Source organism: Apaloderma vittatum, unplaced genomic scaffold (assembly GCF_000703405.1).
Source record: "Apaloderma vittatum isolate BGI_N311 unplaced genomic scaffold, ASM70340v1 scaffold3017, whole genome shotgun sequence".
Classification (NCBI taxonomy): Eukaryota; Metazoa; Chordata; class Aves; order Trogoniformes; family Trogonidae; genus Apaloderma; species Apaloderma vittatum.
Genome location: NW_009726492.1, coordinates 49027 through 72825, shown reverse-complemented (window position 1 = coordinate 72825; position 23799 = coordinate 49027). Strand labels below are relative to the sequence as shown.

Below are 23799 nucleotides of genomic sequence, written 5' to 3'. Positions count from 1 at the left end.
TTTTTGGCCAGGAAAGAAACCTATAGAAAAATGAGAAAACCGCAAGGGAAAAAAATTCTGAGGGAGAGACAGCTGCTGCATACTGGCGTCTGTTTCAATAGAGAGATGGTGGTGAAAAACTCTGTAAGAGAAACTGGTTGATGACGCTCATTAAGATTTTTCCTTTTAACCATAATCAACCTCCTTTTCTACCTGTCATGCCACAATGTTTAAACTTTGATCTTCTTCATAGTCTCCTCAAAGGCACTGCTGAGTACAGTCAGGTTCTCCAGCTTGAAGCAACGCAGCTCCTTCAGCCTTTATGCACAGGACAAGTGTTCCAACCACTGATTATCTTTTGGCCGTCTGCTAAACTAGCTCCAGTTTGCAAACCTCTTCTTTGCCCCCTTTGTGGGAGGGCCCCAACCTGGACACAGTATCTGGTCTAGCTGCAATCTAATGAGAACCAAGTAGAGCAGGATAATCTCAGTCCTTTATGTACCAGCTATATTCTTGTCCTTAAGCGTCTACACCGTTGCCTTCTCTACTGCCAGGGCATGCTGCCGGTTCCTCCTCAGCTTGCTCCCCAGTAATGGCCCCCAGGACCTTTTCCACAGAGCTGCTGCCCAGCCAGGCAGTGCCCAGCCCGGACTAGTGACAAGGCCTCTCCCTTCCCAGAGGCTGAGTATTTGTCCCCATGCAATTTCAAAAAACTCCAAAAAGCTCCTACTGGCATGTTCTTCCAGCCTACCCAGGTCCTTCCAGATGGCAGCCCAGTTCTGAAGCACAGCAGCAGCAGCAGCCCAGGGTACGGGATCATCTGCAGATCTGACAAAAGCAAGCCCCGTTGCCTCCTCTGTATCACTGATAAAGTTATTAAACACAACAGGTCCCAGGAGGGATCTCTGTGCCACTCCACTTGTTACTCCAGCTGAAGTGTGACCTATTAACCTCAGCCATGCAACCAACTTTTTACCTATCTAGCTGTCCTCCCATCTAGGCTGCAGGGTCCTAACTTGGATACAAAAATATTGTGGGAGCCAGTGTTTATGGCATCATTTCACAATCCCTGGTCTTAAACTGACATAACTTCACTCTTTCTTAAAGAAAAGGCTCTGAAAGTAAAGGTTACAACCACTGTCCTTCCTCTGAAAATGTTCCATTACCACTGCATTTTTTATTAAGGTATCCTACTGTGAATAAAAAGCTATTTTCACTGGGTTGTATAAATATTTGATGTAGCTCGGCTGACAAAAAGCTATTTTGATTTTCTTGCTTCTGATTCACAAGAGCATATGGGAAAAGATTTCTTTCTTTACCATGACAGTCTTCCTAGTGGGCAGCAATTTTTCCCATTACTGTCTTTGAACTACAAATCTCCCTTATCTAGGAAACTAACCTTTAGGTTGCTGTTGCTCTCAATGAGGAAAACTAGCTGTCTGTGGCTTTATCTGGCATGTGACCTGAATGTTGGCCTTTGTTTCATATTTATATTCCTCCCTCCTCCTGAATCTTTTCACCTCCAGTACACACAGTGAAAATAATTCCATATGGATGATAAAAATCCCAGCTACTTCAGTGGGTAAGGCAACTATAATTGGCCAAATGTCTCATTGATTCATCTTTCTCAGAGGTTATGTGAATATAACAGAGACAATGAACCTAACCCTCAAAAACCTGACTACTTTCGTCTTCAAGGCAACTCACGTTGTTTCATTTGCTTTAAGTATTGTCAATGTTTTCTGGTTGGCTGGCTGGCTTTTTCTAAGTTTGAAAGGCAGGAGATTCACAGACAGAATGATAAATAGAAGAATGCCAGGCACTTAAAGACCTGCAGTTCAAAACAACTAAAGATAAGCAAGCTTGTAGTTACTCTCTCAAGGCATAAAATACAGCCTTAGCTTTGACTCTTCCTCCTTTCTCATGCTGCTGATTGAAGATGTGCAGTTAGAAAGGAAGAAACTCCACCTTTCCACCTGTAATGGTAGTAATCTGTAGCTTGCTGCTACAGTCTCCACTTCTCACACGAAAAGGGCAAGGGTGAAGCCCTACAATCGCTTCATGTTACTAAGCAGGATCAGTTTGCCCATGTGGAGTGATGTGGAGATGGAGTAATGCAACAGGCAGATTTGCAATGACATGAATTGGATGAACAACAGCAGCAAGTAAGCGAACTCCAAATTTATTTGGACCTAGCTGTTGACGTAACAACATTCAAAGACCAATCAATCAGCTGTTTATAACTTCCTAGCAAAATCCAAATACATTTTATATATGGTATAACCCTGCGTGGTTTACATATTGTAATTCACAATTGTCTTATATTTCTGTTTATAATTATCTAGTACAATAAGCAAAAGGAAACAATTATTATCAGTAAACTTTAAAACTCTTTTAAAGACTCATTATTAAACTGTTGGCAGAAGGAAGAAACAGATTTATGACTACTGACAATCTGGAAATCTTCACTTCACTGGGCACTCCAAGGACAAGGGGGAAAAGAAGAAGATAATAACTCTGCTTTTAAGTCTAATAAGCAAAATAATGAATTCATACTTTCAGCCAAACAGAAAATCAGCCCCCAAAACAATAAAAATGTGATATAACCAATTAAAGAAAGCATGCTAGTATCACCTTAATTTCGAAGAAGATTAATTAGTGAATAAGGAAACCAGCTATGGAGAGTTGGACAGGCTGCCATAAAAGACTAGAAAAAAGTAAAGAGCTGAGCAGCGCTCAGCCCCGCCTTTCTTCCCTCTTTTCTACCCTGGCTTGTTTCATACTGGTTGGCATACGAGTGAAAAAGCAGTTCGTTTCTATGCAGGATAGGAAAATTTTAGGATTTAATTCATAAACATTTAACTGCAAGCTAGTGGCAACTTACAGATGTTCTTAGCAAACGTTCTTCTAATAGCATGGGCATGTTCACAGTGTTCTAATGTAACTGTTCTAAGTAATACACTTTATAAACCTTAACTGAACTTTTCTGAATCTGTCCGCTTTTACAGAATTCACTGCCCTGTTTGCGCTGAAACTTTACTGTCATCATTCAAGCCTACTTTATCTTTGTCTGCAGGCAGTTATCCAGCACTCCTCACACTGGTATCCAAGTACATTAACTTCCCCCAGGCCTCTGTTATGTAAATGAACTTCAGAAGTTTAAATAACAGAAAAATGCTGTGTTTAAAGCATTTTAGAGTGCACTGATAAGCAATTTTTGTTAAAGAAAACACTGAGCCCGATAGAGCCAATTACACTTGCCTCTACGAGTTCCAATTTATATACATAAGTAAATGACCATTTGTTTTTAAGCAAGTTAACTGGCAATTACAAAGCTTTCCAGGAAGCTATGTGAAAGCATTCCACAAGCTGAACTTTAGACCTTCCTTTTTTTTGCTACTTGCTTGCAAAATGAAAAAATAGGATTGCCTGTAAATTTCCTGATTGACTTTTCCAGAACTGACTCATATTACTGTTTGGTTTATATGAGTTGTGGAATTCTGACTAGCAGAAAAATGGGAAGAAGATGCTCTGGAAGCAGGTCCCCTACAATTTTGAGGCACAAACCCCTTAATCTCAGTAGCAGTGCCGATCTACGGGTTACCACATTCTTTCTGAAGAATGCAAAACAAACAAAAATTAGGTGAAAGATTCAGCCATAAGCACTTTAGCCATGAAGTATACTAGTCATATAATTTTCCAGTAAAATCAATCTGGCTGTAACATTTTTATGATCAGGTAATTCCCTTGGTTTGTTCTCATAGTCCCTTGGTCATGTTTCTTAGATCCCTGCTATGCACCAAAGTCTTTCTTTGTACAGCAAGCTTGTCTTCAAAGTCATGGTGGCCAGAAGTCGAGCACAGACTGGCTACAGTATTAACCTGGCCTCAGTGTCTCATTTTCAGCACACGCAAAAATCTGACTTCTCATCTTCTCTGATTAAATTAAGACCAACATTTACCCATCGCTCATATGACCACACTAGCTAGAATAAAGCCAGCAGCGAAGATGGTTAGCTAACATGCTGTGCCACCGAGGTGGAAAAGGGTCTCTGCTAGAACTGCACTCACCAACTCTACGTGGGCCAGATGAAACTGGAGGATTTTTACCCTGACCTGCAGTCAGACCCAGATGCAGTGTGTGGCCAGTGAAGACGAAAGCTACTCTTCCCTTTACGTCCTCTGCTTTACAACCTTATTAGTTGAATTCCTTTTACTTGGTACTGCTTGACACCTCTGTATGTTTCTGCAACTACAGGACCATCTCTAGTATGTTTACAAAATACAATACATGATCTGTTTTACTTATTCAAATGCCAAAATATTTCCTGTGCTTTCATTCCATTTTACTGAAATAGGCTGATGTAAAACAAATGTGCCCCAAGCCTGTATTAAAGCACCTCCCAAATGCCTTTTCTTCAAAGATAATGACCTCTATTAGTGGAGAAAGGAAAATAATCACAGCATAATGCTTTCTGTAATTTCCATACCATTTACCATTCCAAGGCTGAAGATGGCGTTTACCAATGAGCCTCCTTTCCTGAAGTGATCTGTCATGTGCTCCAGCCAATTTGCTTCCAAGCTGTTGACAGTCTGCCCATTCCTGGAGATCCTCATCGGGATAGTCACTGTGTAATACTGGCTGCATCTTTGTGGGGTTTTTGGCTTGTTGAAGAGAGCGAAGATTTCTGCTTCTACCAAAAAGCAAAAAGATGGAGTAATGTAACAACCTTATAATATTTCAGCTAAAGCAATGCATAAGCCACTGTTTGCTCTTGCCTCCTCACACTAAGTAAGGCAAAACATACTTTGGGATGTGGTTATCTCCTTAATATACATTTCTGCAGTGTCAAACACAGTAAGGTCCCAAAACCTAGTATGATATTTTGATTGCTGGTACAACATTTGCTGTTAATAATGGATTCACTGTTGATAATAGAACATTTAAAGACAGTAATACCCAAGTACTGATGCACAACCCCCCCACTGGAGCTGTTAAGTGCAAACCAAGATAAGAAAACATTCTCTGCAAACCACTTTAAGTACTGCAGCAGTCACAATATCACTCAAAATTAATGCACTGAGTACTGTCATTTTTCTACTGAATGAGTTGTGACACTGACTGCAGTTCAAATACAAAATCTTACTGCAAATTTAGGAGGAACTGCATTCTGTAGATCAAGGCCACTAAAGTATTAAACAGCTTGGGTTTGATAATACAATGGCATGGAACTAGCAAGCAGTAGGCTCATCTAAAGGAAATGCAATGAATCACACAGGTAGAGACTGTGTGAGCTGGTTTGCTGATTTACTCTGGGTCTGAGCCAAGGTGGGACACACAACAGCAAATGAGTTTCGAAAGTGGAATTGGGAAGGGTCTTACAGCTAAGAACGTTTTCTAGACTCTGCTCCCTATGTCATCTAGTATATCGTAGAAGCAGTTCACGTAGGTGTGACAACACAAAAAAGTCCTCGTTGACAGCAAAGCTCATCTTTCACATTCCAAAACTGGAATCAAGTTTACTTTCGAAACTCTCACAAGGGTACAACCATCAACAGAACTACTGATATGGCATTTTTTTTATTTTATTTTATTTTATTTTAATCATGGTAAAATTTTTATTGATTTCTAAATGTCAACAATTCTCCCAAAATAAATTCAGATAAAAGGTAAAAACATCATAGGAAATTAATTTCCTGAATAATCTCCTCTTGTTTCCCAGTTATTATATTCTAACCTCCAGCATCAAAGAAAGAGATGTCAAGAGAAATGTTAAGATTGCTCTCTAACACAGGTCACTGAGCAAGAAGTAGTGCGTAAACTGAAAAAGATATTAGACAGAAGATGCTCAGAGACAGGCTGGTAGCACTTGAAGAGCAGGAAGCTTATGGTATAACCAAACATGAAAAAGACACCTAATGATCTCAGAAGTGAACCATGATCCAAATAGAGTAAAAAGAAATAAATTCTTAAGAGAAATACTCCTGTCGTTTATCATTTGTGTAGAAAGAACAAAATCATGATAAACCTAATTCAGAAGAGCGTAGACAGAAAACTTCTATGATAATTTTGATTCTGATCCTCAATATGGACTCCTGAAGAAGATCTTTCTGGTGCAAATTAAGACATTATATGAACAATAGGAAATTGTGGAACTGAAAATCCATAGGGAGATGATAACTCAGATGTGACGCTGGGCTGTTGACAACAAGCTTTTAAGATAATGTGAGAGTCTTTCAGTGGCTGACTTGGTTTGTCACCACTGCCAAGTGTAACACGCAACACCCGTCGGGATCACCGCTCCATTCACTGTTGCCAACAGTTCTCCTCGGTGAGCTTGACTGCTCAGGCATGGAACGAACACAACTTGGGTTCGGTTCTAGGTCGCACAGCACTTTTGGATATACCATTGGAATAGCCGTGCCTTGTTCACAGGCAAATAATTTTTGACACTGCTTTGAAGAGTCTTTTAATATAAGGCAGAATGAAGGAATACTACAAAATATTCAGGAAAAAAAAGTGTAAAAATAATGCTTGAATAATAATATAAAGCCTAAAATAAACCCCCAAATTTAGACTCTACGAAATAATAAGAAATACTGCATTTTTTCCTGAAATTTTATGTAGTAAAGAATGAGTGGCAACTTCCTATGGAATAAGCAGGCTAACGTGAAAAAAAAACCCAACATCTGATGCTTTCTATCTTCATCTTCTCAAGGACGGATGGAGAATGAGTGCCAAAGACTGAAAAACATTTTCCATGGGAGGAAAAGGGAGTGCTGTAATAACAAAAATTCATACAAAAGTAACAGAGAAATCGGCAATGCTGTACAGGCAATAGATTTTGGAAAATCCTGTTATATGTGAGCTGTCACATAAAACTGCCTTCTCAGACCTTCGTCTTGGAAAGTACTTGTATGACTCATCAATTATAAAAAATTACGATAAACAAATAAATCCAAAAAGCACTCAAAGAAAGAAAGATAAATAAGGAAATTAAATGCATTTTTAAAATAAACCCTCTTATCTGGCAAAACAGTAATTGTAGTAAAACCCTGGGTTATTACAGACAGAGAGAAATTGGGATGAGTGGAGGTGATCAGCTTCACAACATGCAGAAATATTAAGACCATGGTTACCTGCAGCGGTAGATTTTCACTTTTCAGTGCAGAGAAAAATAGCATCAAAAAGATGGTGAGACATGCTAGGTTGACTCTCTCAAAGACAGTGTATATAAAAGAGAAAGAACCGGTCTGTTTAGACTTGGAGATACCTAATTTAGAACTATAAAACTAAGATTCTAGTGTAAACCAGAAAAAAAATTCAAATAATAGCTCTGCTCTGACCAAATCTGGGTGCTCTTTTGCCCAACACAAATTCAAGAAAGTACAGTGAAAGTTTACTAGAATGTGATCCAAATCTGATCCAAATTTGGCAAAAAGCTAATTACACCAAAATGCAACGGAAACCAAGACAATAGCCCAAGGAGGGTACAATGCAAAGTCATTTTTGGTCCTACATACAAAATCCCCAGAGGGGCAGGATTGTTCGATTGGATCTATGTAAGACGTAAAGAATGGCGATAAATTAAAGTCAAGGACAGTACCAGCTAAAAGGAATGCAGATGGAATTTCCTTATGTAGATTTGTAGCTTGGAGGGAAAGTAAGCAAAGCGATAAGAGAAATGAGAGTATATTCTTTTTTTCTAGGATTTAAGCAATCGTAAAGAAAAATATTTTTAAGTTTAATTGGAAATGCGGCAAGAATATTTTTTCTGATGACTTTTCATTTTCTGAATTGCTGTGGTCTACATCCCATTTTGTACTACAATTCCCGCTACGAAAGTAAATTCCCAGTAACAGACACCTGAGGAGGGTATTTCGAGACCTCCGCTTTGCTTTTTTGATGGCATAAAGTGACATTTAAAAGTGGAAAGCACATCTGAGGACAAATACGTCAAGGAAATTAAAGAAATAAAACTGGTATATGAAGAACAACCTTACAAAAAAATGAAGACAAATTATTAGGAGCACCATTACCAAGATGGACATTTATTATGAATTAGTAAACATGAGCCATTAATAAAAATATCTGCTGTTTTCCAGCAATTATAATTCTGTCTGTAGCATTGACCCCAGCCTGAAAACAGGACTCTAGGAGACTTCAGAGTCCAAATCACTTATTTTCCTGCTGTTCTTGATGTGGTTTAGTTTCAGCTATCCGGTCACCTGCTACAAAGGGGCTAACTGTGGCAAAGGCTTTGTAACTTATTCCTCCGATCGCAGCAAACCCCTGTCAGGGAGAGTAGCAGGGCTTTTTATTCAAACAGACAAAAGGAAGCAAAGATCAAGAGCTCTCAGGGTATCGTACCAAATACAGAAATGAACCAATTCAGCTGAAGAGCAGACAGAAACAAGTCTTTACACTCAGGCACACAAACGAGCCATAACAAAGTTGCACCCGCACTCATCTCATCCCTTCATTTGCCACCTGACTTACACTCAGCCATTGTGAACTGCAGAACCACGCTGAGACCAGGTTAAGTGGCTCATTTGGCGCGTCTTCTCTTCGCTATTACAGTGGTAAGGTCCTCCCCACAGGCCCACCATCCCCCCTAAAGGAGTTGGGAGCATAATCGAGGCAATTTTGACTTGGCTTTTATCTATGAGAGGTCACCACAATACTTACTGCCAGTAGGAGGTTTTAAGCATCGTGCTGGTGTTTCATTCTCCGCGAGTCCGTTGGGCTTGTCTCCCACTTCTGGGTTTGCACGCTGAAGCTGTTCTTCATTCCCCTTCGCAGACGTGAGGTTCAGCTCCTCAGCCGCCGGTCCTTCACCTCTCCAGCCCTCCCTGGATGGGGCACACTGCTCAGCACTTCCCTCGCTCGGCGCTGGAGTACCGCAGCCATTAATGCCATCTATCTGCTCGTCATCCGGTGAAGCGTGATCCGTGGGGCAATTTGAAACGTTTTTATTATCTCTTGATTGCACGGAGTTGTTACCGGCAGGTGTCGAGGAGGCGCTGACATGACAGTTCTTTTGGGAATGGTACTGAGGTATAATTCCAACAAATTTCAAGCCTTGACTTGCAGCATCTTGAATCTACAAGTTGAAGAAGATTAGATTTTTAACTGTCAAGCTGCCTCAGCTAAATAGAAAAACAGAAAATAACACCCTTCAAGGCAGCTAGCACGTCATTTTGCTACTTTTGTCCACTACCTCAAGAAATAATGTTACATTTACATTAAAAGTTACATTCTAGAGTAGCGGGGTGAAAAATATCCTAAATCATCTGAAACAATGTGAAAGTGGAGGAAAAAAAGAAAACAGAAAAAATAAAGACAGAGAAAACGCCTACATATTTCTTCAGAAGGAATAAAGCACCTGTTTGAGAAGTTTATTTTTGCTAAATTACCAGAAGGGGTATTGCTCACAAGAAGTTTAATATCAACCTTATGAAGTTCGGGACTTAACATCACATCTTCAGCTGTATTAGGTGGGTGATTATGACATTTATGCAAGGGAAACGTTATTAATTCTCTCTGTTATATGCATCATTATTACAACAGTGGTTGGTTGTTCTATTTTGGCTTGAGATACAAATGACAAACTCTCACAAAATGAATACCTAAGAGCAAAGCTATTTTAATATGTCACTTTTGGGAAGATACAGAACTTGGAATAGAAAAGGGCAGTGTGAGATGAGCTAAGAAGAACAACAGAAACTAAGGGGCACTGTTATTAATCCTTTATACTTTAGGTGAAAGAGGAAAATAGAAGCATTAAATCACAAATATCCTAAGAAAAAAGCATTGGGCTAGTCGTAATGACAATTAGATAAAGCTAGAATTAACTAAGGAAGGTTTGAGAAGAAGCAGAAAGAGAAAACTCTTTTAGGCAGACCCTGTATGATGGATGCACCACCCATTGGAGGCACCAGCCTCACACTCCTCAAACCCAGGAGAAGCTGCAGTGAGAGCCAGACTTCCGTGAAAACACGAGTGTCTGCTGATTCATTTATCAAAATCATCCATCAAAAAGGAATGGTTTCCATTTAATGTGTAGTCTTCACGTAATATAAATTCTAAACACACATAAATATTTCAAGAAGAAATGCCTTGAGAAAGAAGTAATTTCACTTTCTCTGCATATCACGTAATGCCAGAGAGTTAAAGTGTCTTAATTATTCTCTGAGGCTCAATTTAGCGTGAATTTAACTGAAACAGTTCAGGTTTTCTTTTCAATAGCAAGTAAGCAGGAAGAATTTTGTACTTTTTCTTGGTTTTTTTTTTTAACTTTCTTCTCCCCCGCCTTTTTAAATGATTCATGTACTTCCTGCAAACATGTTACTGCTCTGAACACAAAAAACCTAGGGCTAATACCTCATCAACAACAAGAACTTCCTCTTTCAAACTACTATTATATTTTCCATGTTAAATTAACTCCTGATTTTGTGATCACAGGAACTTAAACAGAGCTCTTCAGGAAACCAGGCAACGGTCTTCCCAGGTGTTTAGCCTGGCAAGCGTGGGATGCTGACTTAACTGAAGCTCATTGCTAAAGAGGACAATAACCTCCCAATAAAAATACTACTAGCAGTGTCACTATCAAGTGAGTATGGCTACAGAGAAAGTTAGCCCTGAACCAGCTTGCTCAGAAATGTTTAACGGAATGTCCATGATAGATGCAGTCATAGCTTGCTTAATCGTCTTGACGCCCTGTTGTAAGTTTACAAACCCTTTTTCAATACAGCCAGTGACAGAGTTACAAACACAGTTTGTCTCTCACCACTAACCTAGATACACCACTACATTTGATTAGTAGGGTGCAGTTCAGCTAATTATAGAAATTTAACTGTTTGAGGATAGTACGTATGTAGTAAATATATTGGTCCTACTCAACAAAGACTGCTTGTCAATCTACACCAGGCTCTCCCACGCTGTGATTCGGATGTGAACAGCTTTTACAGCTATTGTAGCCATGTTTGACAGACTTGGTTCAAAAAAAAAACCCAAAAAGTGTTTGTCGTAAGGAATTCCCAAACTTGAGTTTTTTCTTCTGAGGCTCTTGTTCTCAGAATGGAAACAGGAGGAACTAAGGACCGAATGACAATCTAAGTCGTATTAGCCTAGTAGTTTAGCAGAAGGATTGAGAGAAGAGACTGCCCTTTCCCAAAAAGTTAATTGACAGTACACAGAATCTTATTTAAACCTGTATTTCATTTGTTTCCAACTTCATAAGGGAGAACCTAGCAGCCCATTATTTTTAATAAAGCTAATTTATCAGGAAATGTTACATCAACAGTGTAATGTAAGCAGCAGAACGACAGAGTGATGTATCAGCAGACGCAAACATTCTTTCCTTCCAACTTTCCACAAACCGGTGAAGCGGCCAGCTCTCACCATAAATAAAGCATAAAGCCTGAACATTTTCTAACTACAATTTGATTTTTCAGCATCCTGTTGAGAGCTTAAACAGCACAAAATTTTAGTTGCCTTCACATCCAGAATGAATTATGCCATCCAGTGCACATTCACATTTCCTGTTTCCTGTACTTGAAACATTGAATATTTGAATTACTTAAAAAAAAAAAAAAAAATCCAATAAAACCCCCAGACTTTAACAAGCCTGAAGATCAGTACCTGGACAGGTCATGCACAGGAGCTAGACAGGCAGAAGAGCTGTTTCCACCAGCCACCAGCAGTTTTTGGCACCCTCTGAGGCATCCTTTGCTGATAGCCCCAGACAGATTTGTCTGTTCCAGCCTTTTGGGAAAACCCCTGAGCGGCTGCTGTGCCGGGAATCAGGCAGAGGGCAGCGCATGGGGTAAAACAGGGGGAAAGCTGGACTCAATGGGAAGAACATGATGCCCCTTGACAGGCTCACCCCAAACATAGTCCAGATCAGAACACTGCAATTACTTGTCATTATGTGCCAGTTCAGAGCACTACCAAAGGTCCTTGTCATACTACATTGTACGACAAAATGAAAGGAAAAAGTGTAAAAAGCAGAACAACTGTATATCTCCTACTTACACGTTAGAAAAAAAGAACCTAGATGAAAAATCCCCTTACATTAGATAGCCATACTAATTTCAATCGTTTTCCTGACCTTTTTTGTATTTTAAATATGATACACATTTACTCTTTACATTGGCGGAAATTTTTAAAAGGAAAATTCCAACAACATTCAAAATAATAAAAAAAATAATTCTTTGGTTCTTTCCTCAAATAGGAACAGAAATATTTTTATTGCCTCATAAAGTGCTGCTTGAATGGTATTAACCACAAATACAAGAACAGGTCTCCATGACAGAAGAAGTTATTGTTCAACAACAGAAGCAGAATTTAACTCATTTATTTCAATCTGGATAAACCCCCAAGTGGTCGCATCCAAATTCATTTATAACTGACTTGTAACAAATTGGATTTACACCAGTTTAAAAATAGAACCCGGTTAAAGAAGAGGTGAAATTTCATGTGTACAGAGGGCCGAGGCAGTTAAAAAATTTAATGTCATTCCTATAATTTGCTTGATTAGGAACCTGACATTTTCCCCGAAGGGAAAAAAAATGACAGATTTAGCTTTTGCTATCCGTGAAATAAATACAAAATTTCCCACTAACTCTACCAGGAATAGGAACAAGCACCGTGTCCAACCCTGATGTCACTACCTTAATTGAATTTTAGCTGGGGCACTTGTGTTAACATTCTTAACATTTGTGAAGTGTTATTGTTTCTTTCAGAACTGACCGACTGCTATTTTTATAATGCATTTGGAAGAAAGGAACTGTCAGCAGCATAAAGCAGTGTCACTAAACGTTATGTTGATGTTGCAAATTTACGTGCCATCTTTTTAAATACCTCTGATTCTCTTGAAGGCTCCCTACCTAAACAGAAACTGGCTGGCAGTCTAATTTAAAGATCTGTAAAGCCACACCTGGCAATAGTATGGCTGAATGATTAAATCCTCTTTTCTGGAAGCTTCTTGTTTTTAAACCAGAGGCCTCACAGCTGTGAAAGGAGCGCAGACATTCCAGATTGAAAGCTCATTTTGAATAGCCACATACAGGTTTTCCTTGCAAACCCATTTAGAATAAAGACACTCGGCAAGTTCATTGTACCATCCACGTATTGTCCAGATATTGTTTCTGATTCTGCATTTCTTGTTGCATTATCAGCTCCACAATAACGTCCTATTCACAGTGAGTATAATGGCACTACTTATAAATACAGAAGCCCATATACTTCTGTCAGCTTCAGTAATTGCTTACAGAAAGATTCTGCACATTCCTCCCATGGGACGGCACCGCAAATCAGACATGTCCCACAAGCCCACCCACATCAATGAACATGGGAAATAGCGCACAGCAATTCAATAATGAGGATGTCTCTCTTGGATCAGGATTTTCAAACAAATGATTTAATAACATAAGTGTTAGGAATTTCTTTTAACTCTTGTATGTCAGGACCTGGACATTTTTAGGACACATCCAGGGGAAAAGCAGTTTTAGTAATGTTATCAGGGCACTCCAGTTTACAGCAGTCTTAAATGGTCTCAAGGCTTTCACTTCCTGATAATCGGGAAAAAACCACATCTTTGAAACCCGGGCATTAGGACTGACCCATTCATTAATAGGTTTGCAACACTGTTTGTGCTGTAACAAGGCACTGAAAGAATTTCACAGCAACCCAGTAACGAAGACTGCTGCTAATATAAGAGCAATCAACAGAAACCATTTACCAACAGCCAACATAGCAAAAATGCGGTTGGAGGAAGGACAACATTCTCTAGGAGCAATGAACTGATCTTCTGATGGTCAGATGCATTTAGTTACGTCTGCAGCGAATGAAGGGAAAGGCTGCTACTTGGTCCTACTGACGGCCAGACATATGGCCTTTGAAACAATAGCTGCTTAATTTCGCTCAGAGCTATCCCCTTAAACCAAGCATAAACTGTCTTAGCCAATAAAACGAATACTTCTCTGTTTATTTGGTTCTTGTTTTTATGAGAACAATGTTAGAGGCATCAGATTCCATAATGTGCACCAGAAACAAGATCACTGTATTTGTCCACCTTCTTTTAAGGATTTGATCAAATGTCCTTTGACAACAGACAGAGCACCAGGAATCTTCATGCAAACAACACGATCTTGCGGTTTAAGGAGAACACGACGTGTTACATATGAGAAGTTGGAATTGGAAAAGGATGTTCAAGACTACAGTCTTCCAGCTATGCTCGCCATTAACACTTAGTGGTACATGTTTCATCACGAATGAATACTGCACATCCCACATCCCCCTTCTAGTTCATTCATTTTGAAAACAGATGTTTAAAATTAAGACAGGTTTTTAGTTTGCCTCCTATATTTTCTGCAGGTCTCACATGCTCCTTCCTGAGAAGACAGCAACAGTCACCAAAAGATTACTGCTTATTTTAAAATCAACTAAGCTTAAATAATGTTCTGAAGGAGGGGTTTAGTTCTTTCTAAATGACTCAAAACTTTTGCAACTTTGGCATTTTTGCACCTCTAATACTACATTACCAAAAAAAAAAAAAAGAATCCTACCAATCAAACAGCAAAGCAGCAACTACTAAGAATTTCTCCGTCCTGTTACTCTGAGCCTGTCTCCCTATTTGTAGATTTCCAAACTACACAACCTTTCTAACCAGGATGTTCTGTCACATAAGCCTGTACTTCCCCTACATTTTTAACCTTCTCCAGTTTACGCTCACCAATTCTGAATTTGAGCTAGATAGTTCATGGTCATATAAACGTTAAGTAAACACAAATGCAGCTTTTAGAAAGTCAAATCCCATTTTGCACTCAGGCTTTCAAATTACCAAGTATTTTCACCGTCAATTACATCAAAATAGGCCACAAAATAGGGACAAAACACTGGAGGGATGCCTTGAAAAACATTGCCATAATCCCAAATCACAGAGCCATCCTTTAAGCAGCGCTGCTAACAGTATCTATAGTGATACTTCCATTGAAAATCTTGACCAGAATTTTACCATTCAGAAACTTTAGACAAGACTATTAGATTGAAGCTGACAGATCTAAGGGAAGATAATAGAGCCCCAAAACAAACCCAAAAGCTAAAAACTGCTCCGTTTCTTGAAGAAACAGTCGTACGTTGCCTTCCCATCCCTGCAGCACACAGCCTATTCAAACACAACCACTGACGTGACACTTTAAGCTCTCGTTGCATTTGTGGTAGAGCACAACAAGGCACCGATCAGGGAAAAGCCAGCAAGCTTGGCAGGTTTACAACACGCTCATTGGTAGCAAACTCTGCACAAGGGAACTGAAAGCTACAAACAGAACAGGGAGAAATGCAGAGAAGCCAGTAGCTACTGGGACTTACTGCTGTGCTGAGTAAAACAAAAAATAGGCTTGTAAGACAGTGCTGCCAAGAGATATTAAGCTACAGCAAGCTGTATGTCTCCTGCTATTGGAGCCAAGGCAGGGATGAGTGTAACAACCTGAGATTCCTCTTCAGCTTGTGTTAGCTATACACTCGTTCCTGAGAACAATATAACCACATAGACATAGAATCAGAATTGTTGAGGCTGGAAAAGGCCTCTGAGCTCATCAAGTCCAGCCTATGTCCCAACACCACCTCACCGGCCAGACCATGGCACTAAGTGCCACATCCAGCCTGTCCTTAAACACCTCCAGGGACGGTGACTCCACCACTTCCCTGGGCAGTGCATCCCAGTGCCTGAGCACTCTCTCCATGAGGAAGGGCTGCCTGAGATCCAACCTGAACCTTGCAGCATGGTGCAAGTATACTTGGTCCCTTCAGTATGTCTCACTAGCTGACAGCTCTTGAAACCACACTATCTCATCCTCTGTGGTTGTGGGTGCAATGATTCTTCTCAAGTTATCATCTCGTTTTAGCGTCTGTTCCTTCACAGAGCTGGCAAAGGGCAAACATTGTTGGACACAGGCTACAAAGGTTCAATGACTGCAGCACCTGTCATGTAAGATACCTGTGTCCTCCCATCTTTGCCCTAAACTCTGAACAGAAATTCTGAATTTGTCCATGTCATCTAAGATTTATTCCCTAAAAGTTGCTTTAGATCTGGGATAAACTGCTATAGAGCAGTCAGTTATGCTTGCTCAACCCAAACATTTGATATACACAGTCAAAAAAAAGCACCTGCTCTAGAGAGCAGGCATTTTCAAAACGCAGACCATGCCTCCTGCGTGAATCTGTTGAGAGGAACTCTTACACTAGTGGGCGAATGTAAGCAAGAGGAAAATAAAGGTTTACAGAGATGGATGGTTGAGTGTTGTATCCAAAAACCGTTTTAGCTGGATGAAGGCAGTTCAATGTTCTTTGTAGAACATGAGAAAAGAGTCACTTTTTTGTGATCAACTAGCACTGAAGTGATTCAGAACTGGGACACTTGTTTAGTCCATCTCTGTCCTAAGCAATGAAAACAGAAAAAAAAAGGAGCAGGTTAATGGGAATATTTTTTAAAAATAAGAATTCAGTCTCCAACTTACAGACTTTACATTTAATTTGCAGTGAACATTTTTTTTATCTTTATATAAACCCAAGAGCGTTTCTTTAAAATCACATTGTTTCATCAAGCCATCTGTTACTCAGAGCCAAAATTAAAATTTGAAAAATTTGCCTGTATTTTTATTTTAGCACAGTTAAAATCTTATAATATTTTTTGGTTTTGTGTTTTTTTTTTAAAAGCCATTTTCCCACCAGACAGAAGCTGGATCATTAAAAACATCAACTACATACTTTATAATTTCTATTTTTATCTTGGTCAAGAGGATGACTCTGAAAGCTGCTGGGGGCAAAGGATTATAAAAGCACAACCAGGCTCCTGGGAGAGTCCTGAAAATAGTTTTGCAATGTCCATGGAAGATGTATATCAACACTACTCTTACAGGGCTTAGTCAAAAGAACACAAGTTGAAAGAAGCTTAACCAGGAACAGATGTTTCCCTTCACACCAGGCTGTTCAAAATACAGTAATATGCTATTTTTTACCCTCTTGTTATATACACACTTACAAAATGTTAACAAAATGCACTTTAATAAATATTATCACAGCAGATCACAAACAGCTGAACTATTGATGTTGAGTTTCAACTTCTGCTTCATGACCGTATCTACTTCTAAGATCCAAATACTTAAAAATAAAACAGGGGCTCTGTTTGCACTGAAAACATGCAGAAAACAAAGCCGTCAGCTAAGTGCTCAGCAATGGTTTTCATTACAATTTGCTAAAGAAATAAATGTTGTATTGTTCTTTTGCAAATACCCTGGAGAGTGAAGGTTTTGGAGTGGGATTTTTTGAGTTTGTTTTAAGGATGGAAATGATTTTAGAAGAGGTTGAGATCACATCTAGATAAGTAATCCTAGGTAATAAACTGTACTCTAGAGGGGTCATTTTCCAGCCACAGAAGTAAATTTCAACTGTTTAGTCTTTTGAAGAATGATCCTCTGAACAATAATAAAGACTCAGTTTTTCCTCTCTTCTATCTTTTACTGCCACCTGCTCTGACTGTATAACCTGCAGGAAATTTCTGACCAGGCCAGCTAAAACACATCTAAAGTAAAGAATAACACTTAGGATTACAATAACCATCTAAGGAACCCTGGCACAGACAGAGCAATCAGAGTCATCACAGAAGAGATCCTTGTAAGGCTGCAACCATGAAGTCAAGAAATCCACCAACAGTCAAGTGCTCTTCAGAACATACAAGCTGCATCTTTGTTCCTTCTGAAAAAGAAATCTCAATGCAAAGATAAAGAGATGAAGAATAAGAAATAACAAAAACAGACAAGAATGTGAGAAATAGTGGAAGAGCTATCTAAAAAAACCAGTATTTTTCTTAGCATTTTTAAATAAAAATGAAAAAATTACAAGATTAGTGACTTTTATATTCATTTTTTTCTAGAAAATTGCAGGCTTTTGTCTTCTCATTTGCTTGTCATACTGTTAGAGCCACAAATAATTATATATATAAAGTATTTATTATTATGGACAAATTTGTCCTATGACACATTTCTCATTTTCCATATCTTTTTGCTGTTTCACAGATAGATGCTGAAGAGAGTTTTAAAGCGCAGAAGTTGAGAGTTGAAAATCATTTAATATCACTTTCACACGCTCTATGGATATGTGAAGTCTGTTGTTTTGTTCATGTAAGACAAATGCTCATTCTAATGTGAGTAAATATGTAGGAAATAAGTAAAGAGCCAAGTCCGAATCATTCCCTTGACTAGGAACATCTACAAAAATGATTGTAAAAGCTCTTGAGAATTCATACGGGCATTCAGGTTTTACTTTGTCAGAGAAACAGAAGTCTTCCTAAATACTTGTTTAATCATTTAGTAGGTTGATATGTCTGGGACAAAGTCTGGACTCGATCTTCCAGGTCTCTTCCAGCTGATACAATTCTATGATTCTACTCGAATGATGCTCCCCTTATTTCCTGTAGGATCCCCTTTAAGTACTGGCAGGCCACTCTAAGGTCTCCCTGGAGCCTTCTCTTTCCAGGATGAACAAACCTCAGCTCTCTCAGCCTCTCTTCAGACATGCTCCAGCCCCCTGATCATCTTCTTAGTGGTCCTCTGGACCCACTCAAGCAGGTCCAAGTCTTTCTTAAAACAAGTGTTAGTATCATATGGCCCTTCTTTCAAAACAATCCAATTGCCTATATACAACTTACCTTCGTACCATGGAGAACTGGTGGTGCCTGTTTCAGATGCCAACTCTAGAACAAGTACGTGGGTGGCAGCATCCTTGTCAGGTGTTTTGTTGTCATATTCCTTCCTGAGGTCCCTCTCGGTTAAGCCTGAGAGGTACCATCACTTCTTTGGCCCAGCAATGCTACTGCTAGTAAATAAAAGCCAACAAACTTGCAAAGTCCCTGCAGGAGTCAAGATTATTTCTAGGGGACTTTGGACTACAGATGTTGTTCAGAGAACCACTTACGGCAGCTTTTGAGCTAGTGCTGGTGATGGCATCTGTAAGTTCACTGAACTTCACCAAGACTATGAACAGAGGGAACAACAGATTTGACAAGCACCACCTCATGCTGCAGCTCCCATACGAGACAAGCATTACAGGGGTGTTTCAAGACAGCAGTTGTGATCCAAGTTGAACTGGGCCACTTCTGAAAACGCAAATCCAATTACCCATCTGCATGGCCTTAGGTTTGTTGGAAGAAATTAGACTAATTTCTGAGTCAAGTAAGGACAGACCAGCAGGGAAAGGTCCTTGTCCAGCCAAAAACATAAAGATGCGGGTTGTCTGAACATCAGTTAAGCTGCAGCATGTTTAAACCATGCTCTTCCACGCTTATCATACCTCCCCAGGGAAGGATAATGAGTCCACAGGGACAGGAAGTGTGAACTCTGCAATCAGATCAACCTGAGAAAGAGTTAACATACAACAATTTCCTTCTGACAGAGCATTATCAAGCAGGCAACCAAAAGGATACAAAGATATGATTCCTAAATTTTAAAAAAACATAACTGAGATGAAATGGTACGGAAACTATCCTCCCTTCACCAATCACAAAGATATGAACATCAGAGTAAAACCTTTTGCCTGTGACAGTTCTTCTAGAGCATATAACTCAGATTGATGCAGAAAGCAAAGGTCATGAGAAACATATTTGTCATTCATACATGACTGCATACTCAAAATAACTCTTTTCTTGGGACGTCAGCCTAGCTTCTATTTCCCTTATTTATCTCAACAGATTCAGGAGAACACTCTCAGATGAAAAAAATGGTAACAGGATACACAGAAATAAAGAGTAACTAAGGAAGCAATTAAAAGCTACCCTATCCGACATGAGGCACAAGTCAAAGTATTACAAAATATAGTATCTTAGAAGTAACATCCCTGACCTACAACATCTTCAGAACGATCCGAGCCACAGTGATCAGAAGTTCAGAGGCGATCTTTGCTCATTAAAAAGCAGAGGAACAAATCTTTAATCTCTGTTTTACCTGAGATCTAAAGACAGGAGTGGTAATACCAATATAGCAATAAAGTGCACATATTACAGCTACTTCTTTCATTGCCCAGGAATTAAATGACAAAGACACCGGGACTGTCAGAGCTCTTTAGGATGTGTTGAGCTGCACTAGACCCACATTTATATGAAAGAACAGAATGATGTCAACATGATTTTAAGACACAGGAAGAATGTATCCCACGCAACACTATGGCCCTGACATTTAACTGTGTCTTGTCTTCAGTGACTCTTACTGTGGGCACAAACCACAGTCGTGGCACAAACGTGGAGAAGAGAGTAGAGAGTTGTGACAGAGTCCCAAAGCATAGGAGGATCTCGGCAACTGAACACAGGTTTGGCCAGTGAGTCTTCTTTGGCATTTCTTAAATATTTTATAGTCAATGTTGCACTGAGGCACTTTGTTTCAATATGCAGGGAGGACTGTCAAGGTGAAATAACTTCCTTGTTTCTACTGAATTACTCCTAAACATTTATATGAAGTCATACAAGAAGGAAGAAGATATTACCTGTGCTGTATGCCATTGCAGAATTTTTTTTGTTTGCCAGGAGCAAGCAGTTAATATTCAATGGCACACATTTTCAATGCAACAAAAAGTCAACTGAGAAAAGAAGGTTTTAATATTGCACCTCTGTTCAAACTTTATACGAACAGTACTTGCTCAGCAGTGCATAATAAAATTAGTAAAGTTTTCTCAGGGTAGAGGAATTTTCTCTAGTAAATTCATCGTTGGAGAAAATTTTGACTTATTACTTTGTTTTGAACATATGGCTACTCTATTTGGCATCTCTTTCTAAAATACAGTAATTTGCAATGCAGGAAAATGGCAAACCTGGGCTAAAAGTCTCTGTAATGAAAAGCTCTGTGATCAAGGATTCACCTGCAATACTCTATTAACTTCAGTTGTATTCCACAGTTTGAGAAGAATTATAGGGTTGTTCTTTTTTTGAAAGCAAGCAGTTGTCCTCTCTAATAGCTTTTTGTTACTACTTTCTTTGAAGAAAATCTTTATTTTTCATTTAATTTGTTTGTAAACATCTGGTTTATATACCTTTAAAAGCAACGGCCATTTTTGTTGCTGAGACAAATTAGTTAATACAACAATTAATTCCTCCTCCCAAACAAGTCCTGTTTCCTGAGTTAGATTTACATAAAAGTGTTGAGACTGTCACAATGTGTTTAATCAGATACAGTGACACAATACACACTTGACAGCAACAGCTTCAAAGAATTTCAAATTCTTCTACATCAAATAATGTCTGAGGTTGAGCGACATACTCAGCCTACAGAGAAACAGTAAACATACATTTTAGCTATTAAAATTTAAATGATTATATTTCAAAAAGGCATCTTCATAACTCCATAATCAAATGGCTTCTACCAACAGGAACATTTCCATGTCTAGAAAAGCATTCTAAAGAGTCTCAGAATTGGATATTTATGGAAATAAGCTCACTCCTGGATTGTCATTTTGTTTTCATGTTAGCCATACTCTTTCTGAAGTTACAAATACAGAGAAATTTTCTGTTGCAGTGATATAAAATTTTGCTACCAGTTGTGACGGATAAGCCTTTACTTCTACTCTGACTCAAAGAACTGAATAAAAAATCAAACATGTTGAAAGTGATACGCAAGAACTACACCAGCTTTGCCTAAGTGTGAATATACTGAAATAATCAAAGATAGCATCAGAATAAAAGTGCAGTAACACAATAAACCCCGAAATGAAAATTCAGACTCAAACTTTTGTACATTAGTAAGCAGGCAGAAAACTTCAGTTTGTTCTGGTACCGAAATCTATGTACCTTTGAGTATGATGATGATGATCAGATAGTCATAACCACACTATTGTTAATCCAATTTTTACAACTCACAGTAAAAAAAGACTGAACATGAGTGCAGTCTGTCACACTGAGTCCCTACCAGGCTCATACAGCCTGTGCTGAAATTTGTTCTACAAAATTTTCTGAACTATTATCACTGCAAGATGGATTAATTCTAGGGGAGTATGCCACTCACACTATTCCTACACCATGTGGCTAAGTAAATATAGTGTTTAATTTAGTTTTTATAATATGCAATAGGACACAACAGATGCTGCAGAATTTGAAACATGCACAATGAATCTGTCTTCACTAAAATGGACATAACCTGCTAATTTCCAGTCTGGCAGAATATTACAGCATCAAAAATAACTTTAAAAAGAAGGCAACAAATAAAGAAATGCAAGGTTCTTTTCAAATTCTGCAGTATCTTTAGAAGTTTATTGAAAGCAATACTATACTGGATGACAAAGATATTTAAGTTACCAGTACCACCTCTAACTGCTAACATCATGTGATACTGAAATAAAACATAAATCGTCTGGGGGATTCCAGGCTTTTTAGCTGCAGTACTACCCAACACAATACTTTGACACTAAAATGGAAACTACATATATTATTTCAACTAAAAATGTTTACACCATTATAGCACTGTCTGCTACACTGGTAACTTAGTTAATTATCATCTGTGAGAGGTAAGTCTCCTGTGATCAAACTTGTTTCTCTCAATAACTGCCCTTTAGGTCCTTACAATTACAAACCTCCCAATTGCAGTGCAGTTTCAATTGCGCAAAGTGTACACATACACCTACTGTCAGACTGACAGAAATAGAAGCAGTAATTATAGTGCAAATAAAACCATGTTGTATTTTGCATTTTGCCTTCTTTTTACTCACTTTCTTAATGAAATCAGGCATTTCCTTTTTGTCTGAAAGCTGGTTTAAAGAGGAGCAGCACTCTACTTCCAACACATATCCTTCACTATGGACATCACCTTTTGGAGACCTAAGAGACAGAAAAAAAAAAAAACCAATCAGTTTCTATTCTTAACAATGGATACCCAGACACTCTCTTTATAAATATTCCCCACGAAGAGCTAACCTTCAGAAAAAACTTTGGTTCCAGCACATTCACTCCACTGAGCTCAACCCAGTTTTCCCAAGCGGCAGCTACAGCATCTCACCTACTTGCTAGGGAAGGAAATCACACCAAAGGCTGCAGATCGTCAAAGGCCTCGGGGACTCCTAAATCTCTTTATGTGTCCAAGAAACACACCGTCAGCCCAGCATCCATGGCAAATGTCAAGGAGATGCACCAGTGTTGTAACTTACACAGCAGGTTCCATTGCAGTGGGCTGACAGATGCTCTGGGCCCCACAGGGCAGCCTGAGGTAGAGTGTCTTGGACAGCAATTAAAGGAGTCCTTCCTCTTATCTACCACCACTGTAAGCACATATTTAAAAATCAGAGGCTAATCAAAGCAGTCTATCCTTCAGTCTTACCTTACGCTTTATTGCTGAGAAATGTAAAGCTATGCGTGAAATCCCTTCTCTTGCAGACGACATTAACTCCTAAAATAACCCAAAGGGTATGGCATCTGCCATATACGCTGCTGAACACATCAGGGCTACTTTAACATGGCATCGGTCAAAATATGCCAAGGGAAACTTTGGGAAGTTACCCTGAACAATCTTGAGAAATAGTCCGTGGGTGTGCCCTGAAGCTGCTGAAGGCATTTTCATCTCCTGCAGACTCCCATGAAAGGAAACTGATCTGCTTCATTAACGGAGGAAATGTAGAGAATATTGTTTTAATCGGTTCTTTAGGAGAACACATGGAGGAAGGTAGGAAAATAAAGGCTAGCCTGTAATTCTTGGGATTCCCAACAAAGTAGTTATCTTTACATCCCACATGGAGAATCAAAAGATCTTGTCTGAGGTAAGGAACTACTCCTGGCCAGCACTCGCTCGA

At 39.1% G+C, this 23799-nt stretch overlaps 1 protein-coding gene across 1 annotated transcript in view; it reads right to left on the bottom strand.

Annotated features, from left to right (window-relative positions):
- The window catches only part of RFTN1 (raftlin, lipid raft linker 1), an 81395-nt gene that overhangs the window by 17679 nt on the left and 39917 nt on the right, over positions 1–23799 (bottom strand). The window contains exons 3-5 of the mRNA XM_009873285.1: positions 22726–22834; positions 8668–9082; positions 4469–4672 (exon numbers count right to left, since the gene is read on the bottom strand). Coding sequence (XP_009871587.1) covers positions 4469–4672; positions 8668–9082; positions 22726–22834 — 728 coding nt within the window. The remainder of the gene's footprint in view (positions 1–4468; positions 4673–8667; positions 9083–22725; positions 22835–23799) is intronic.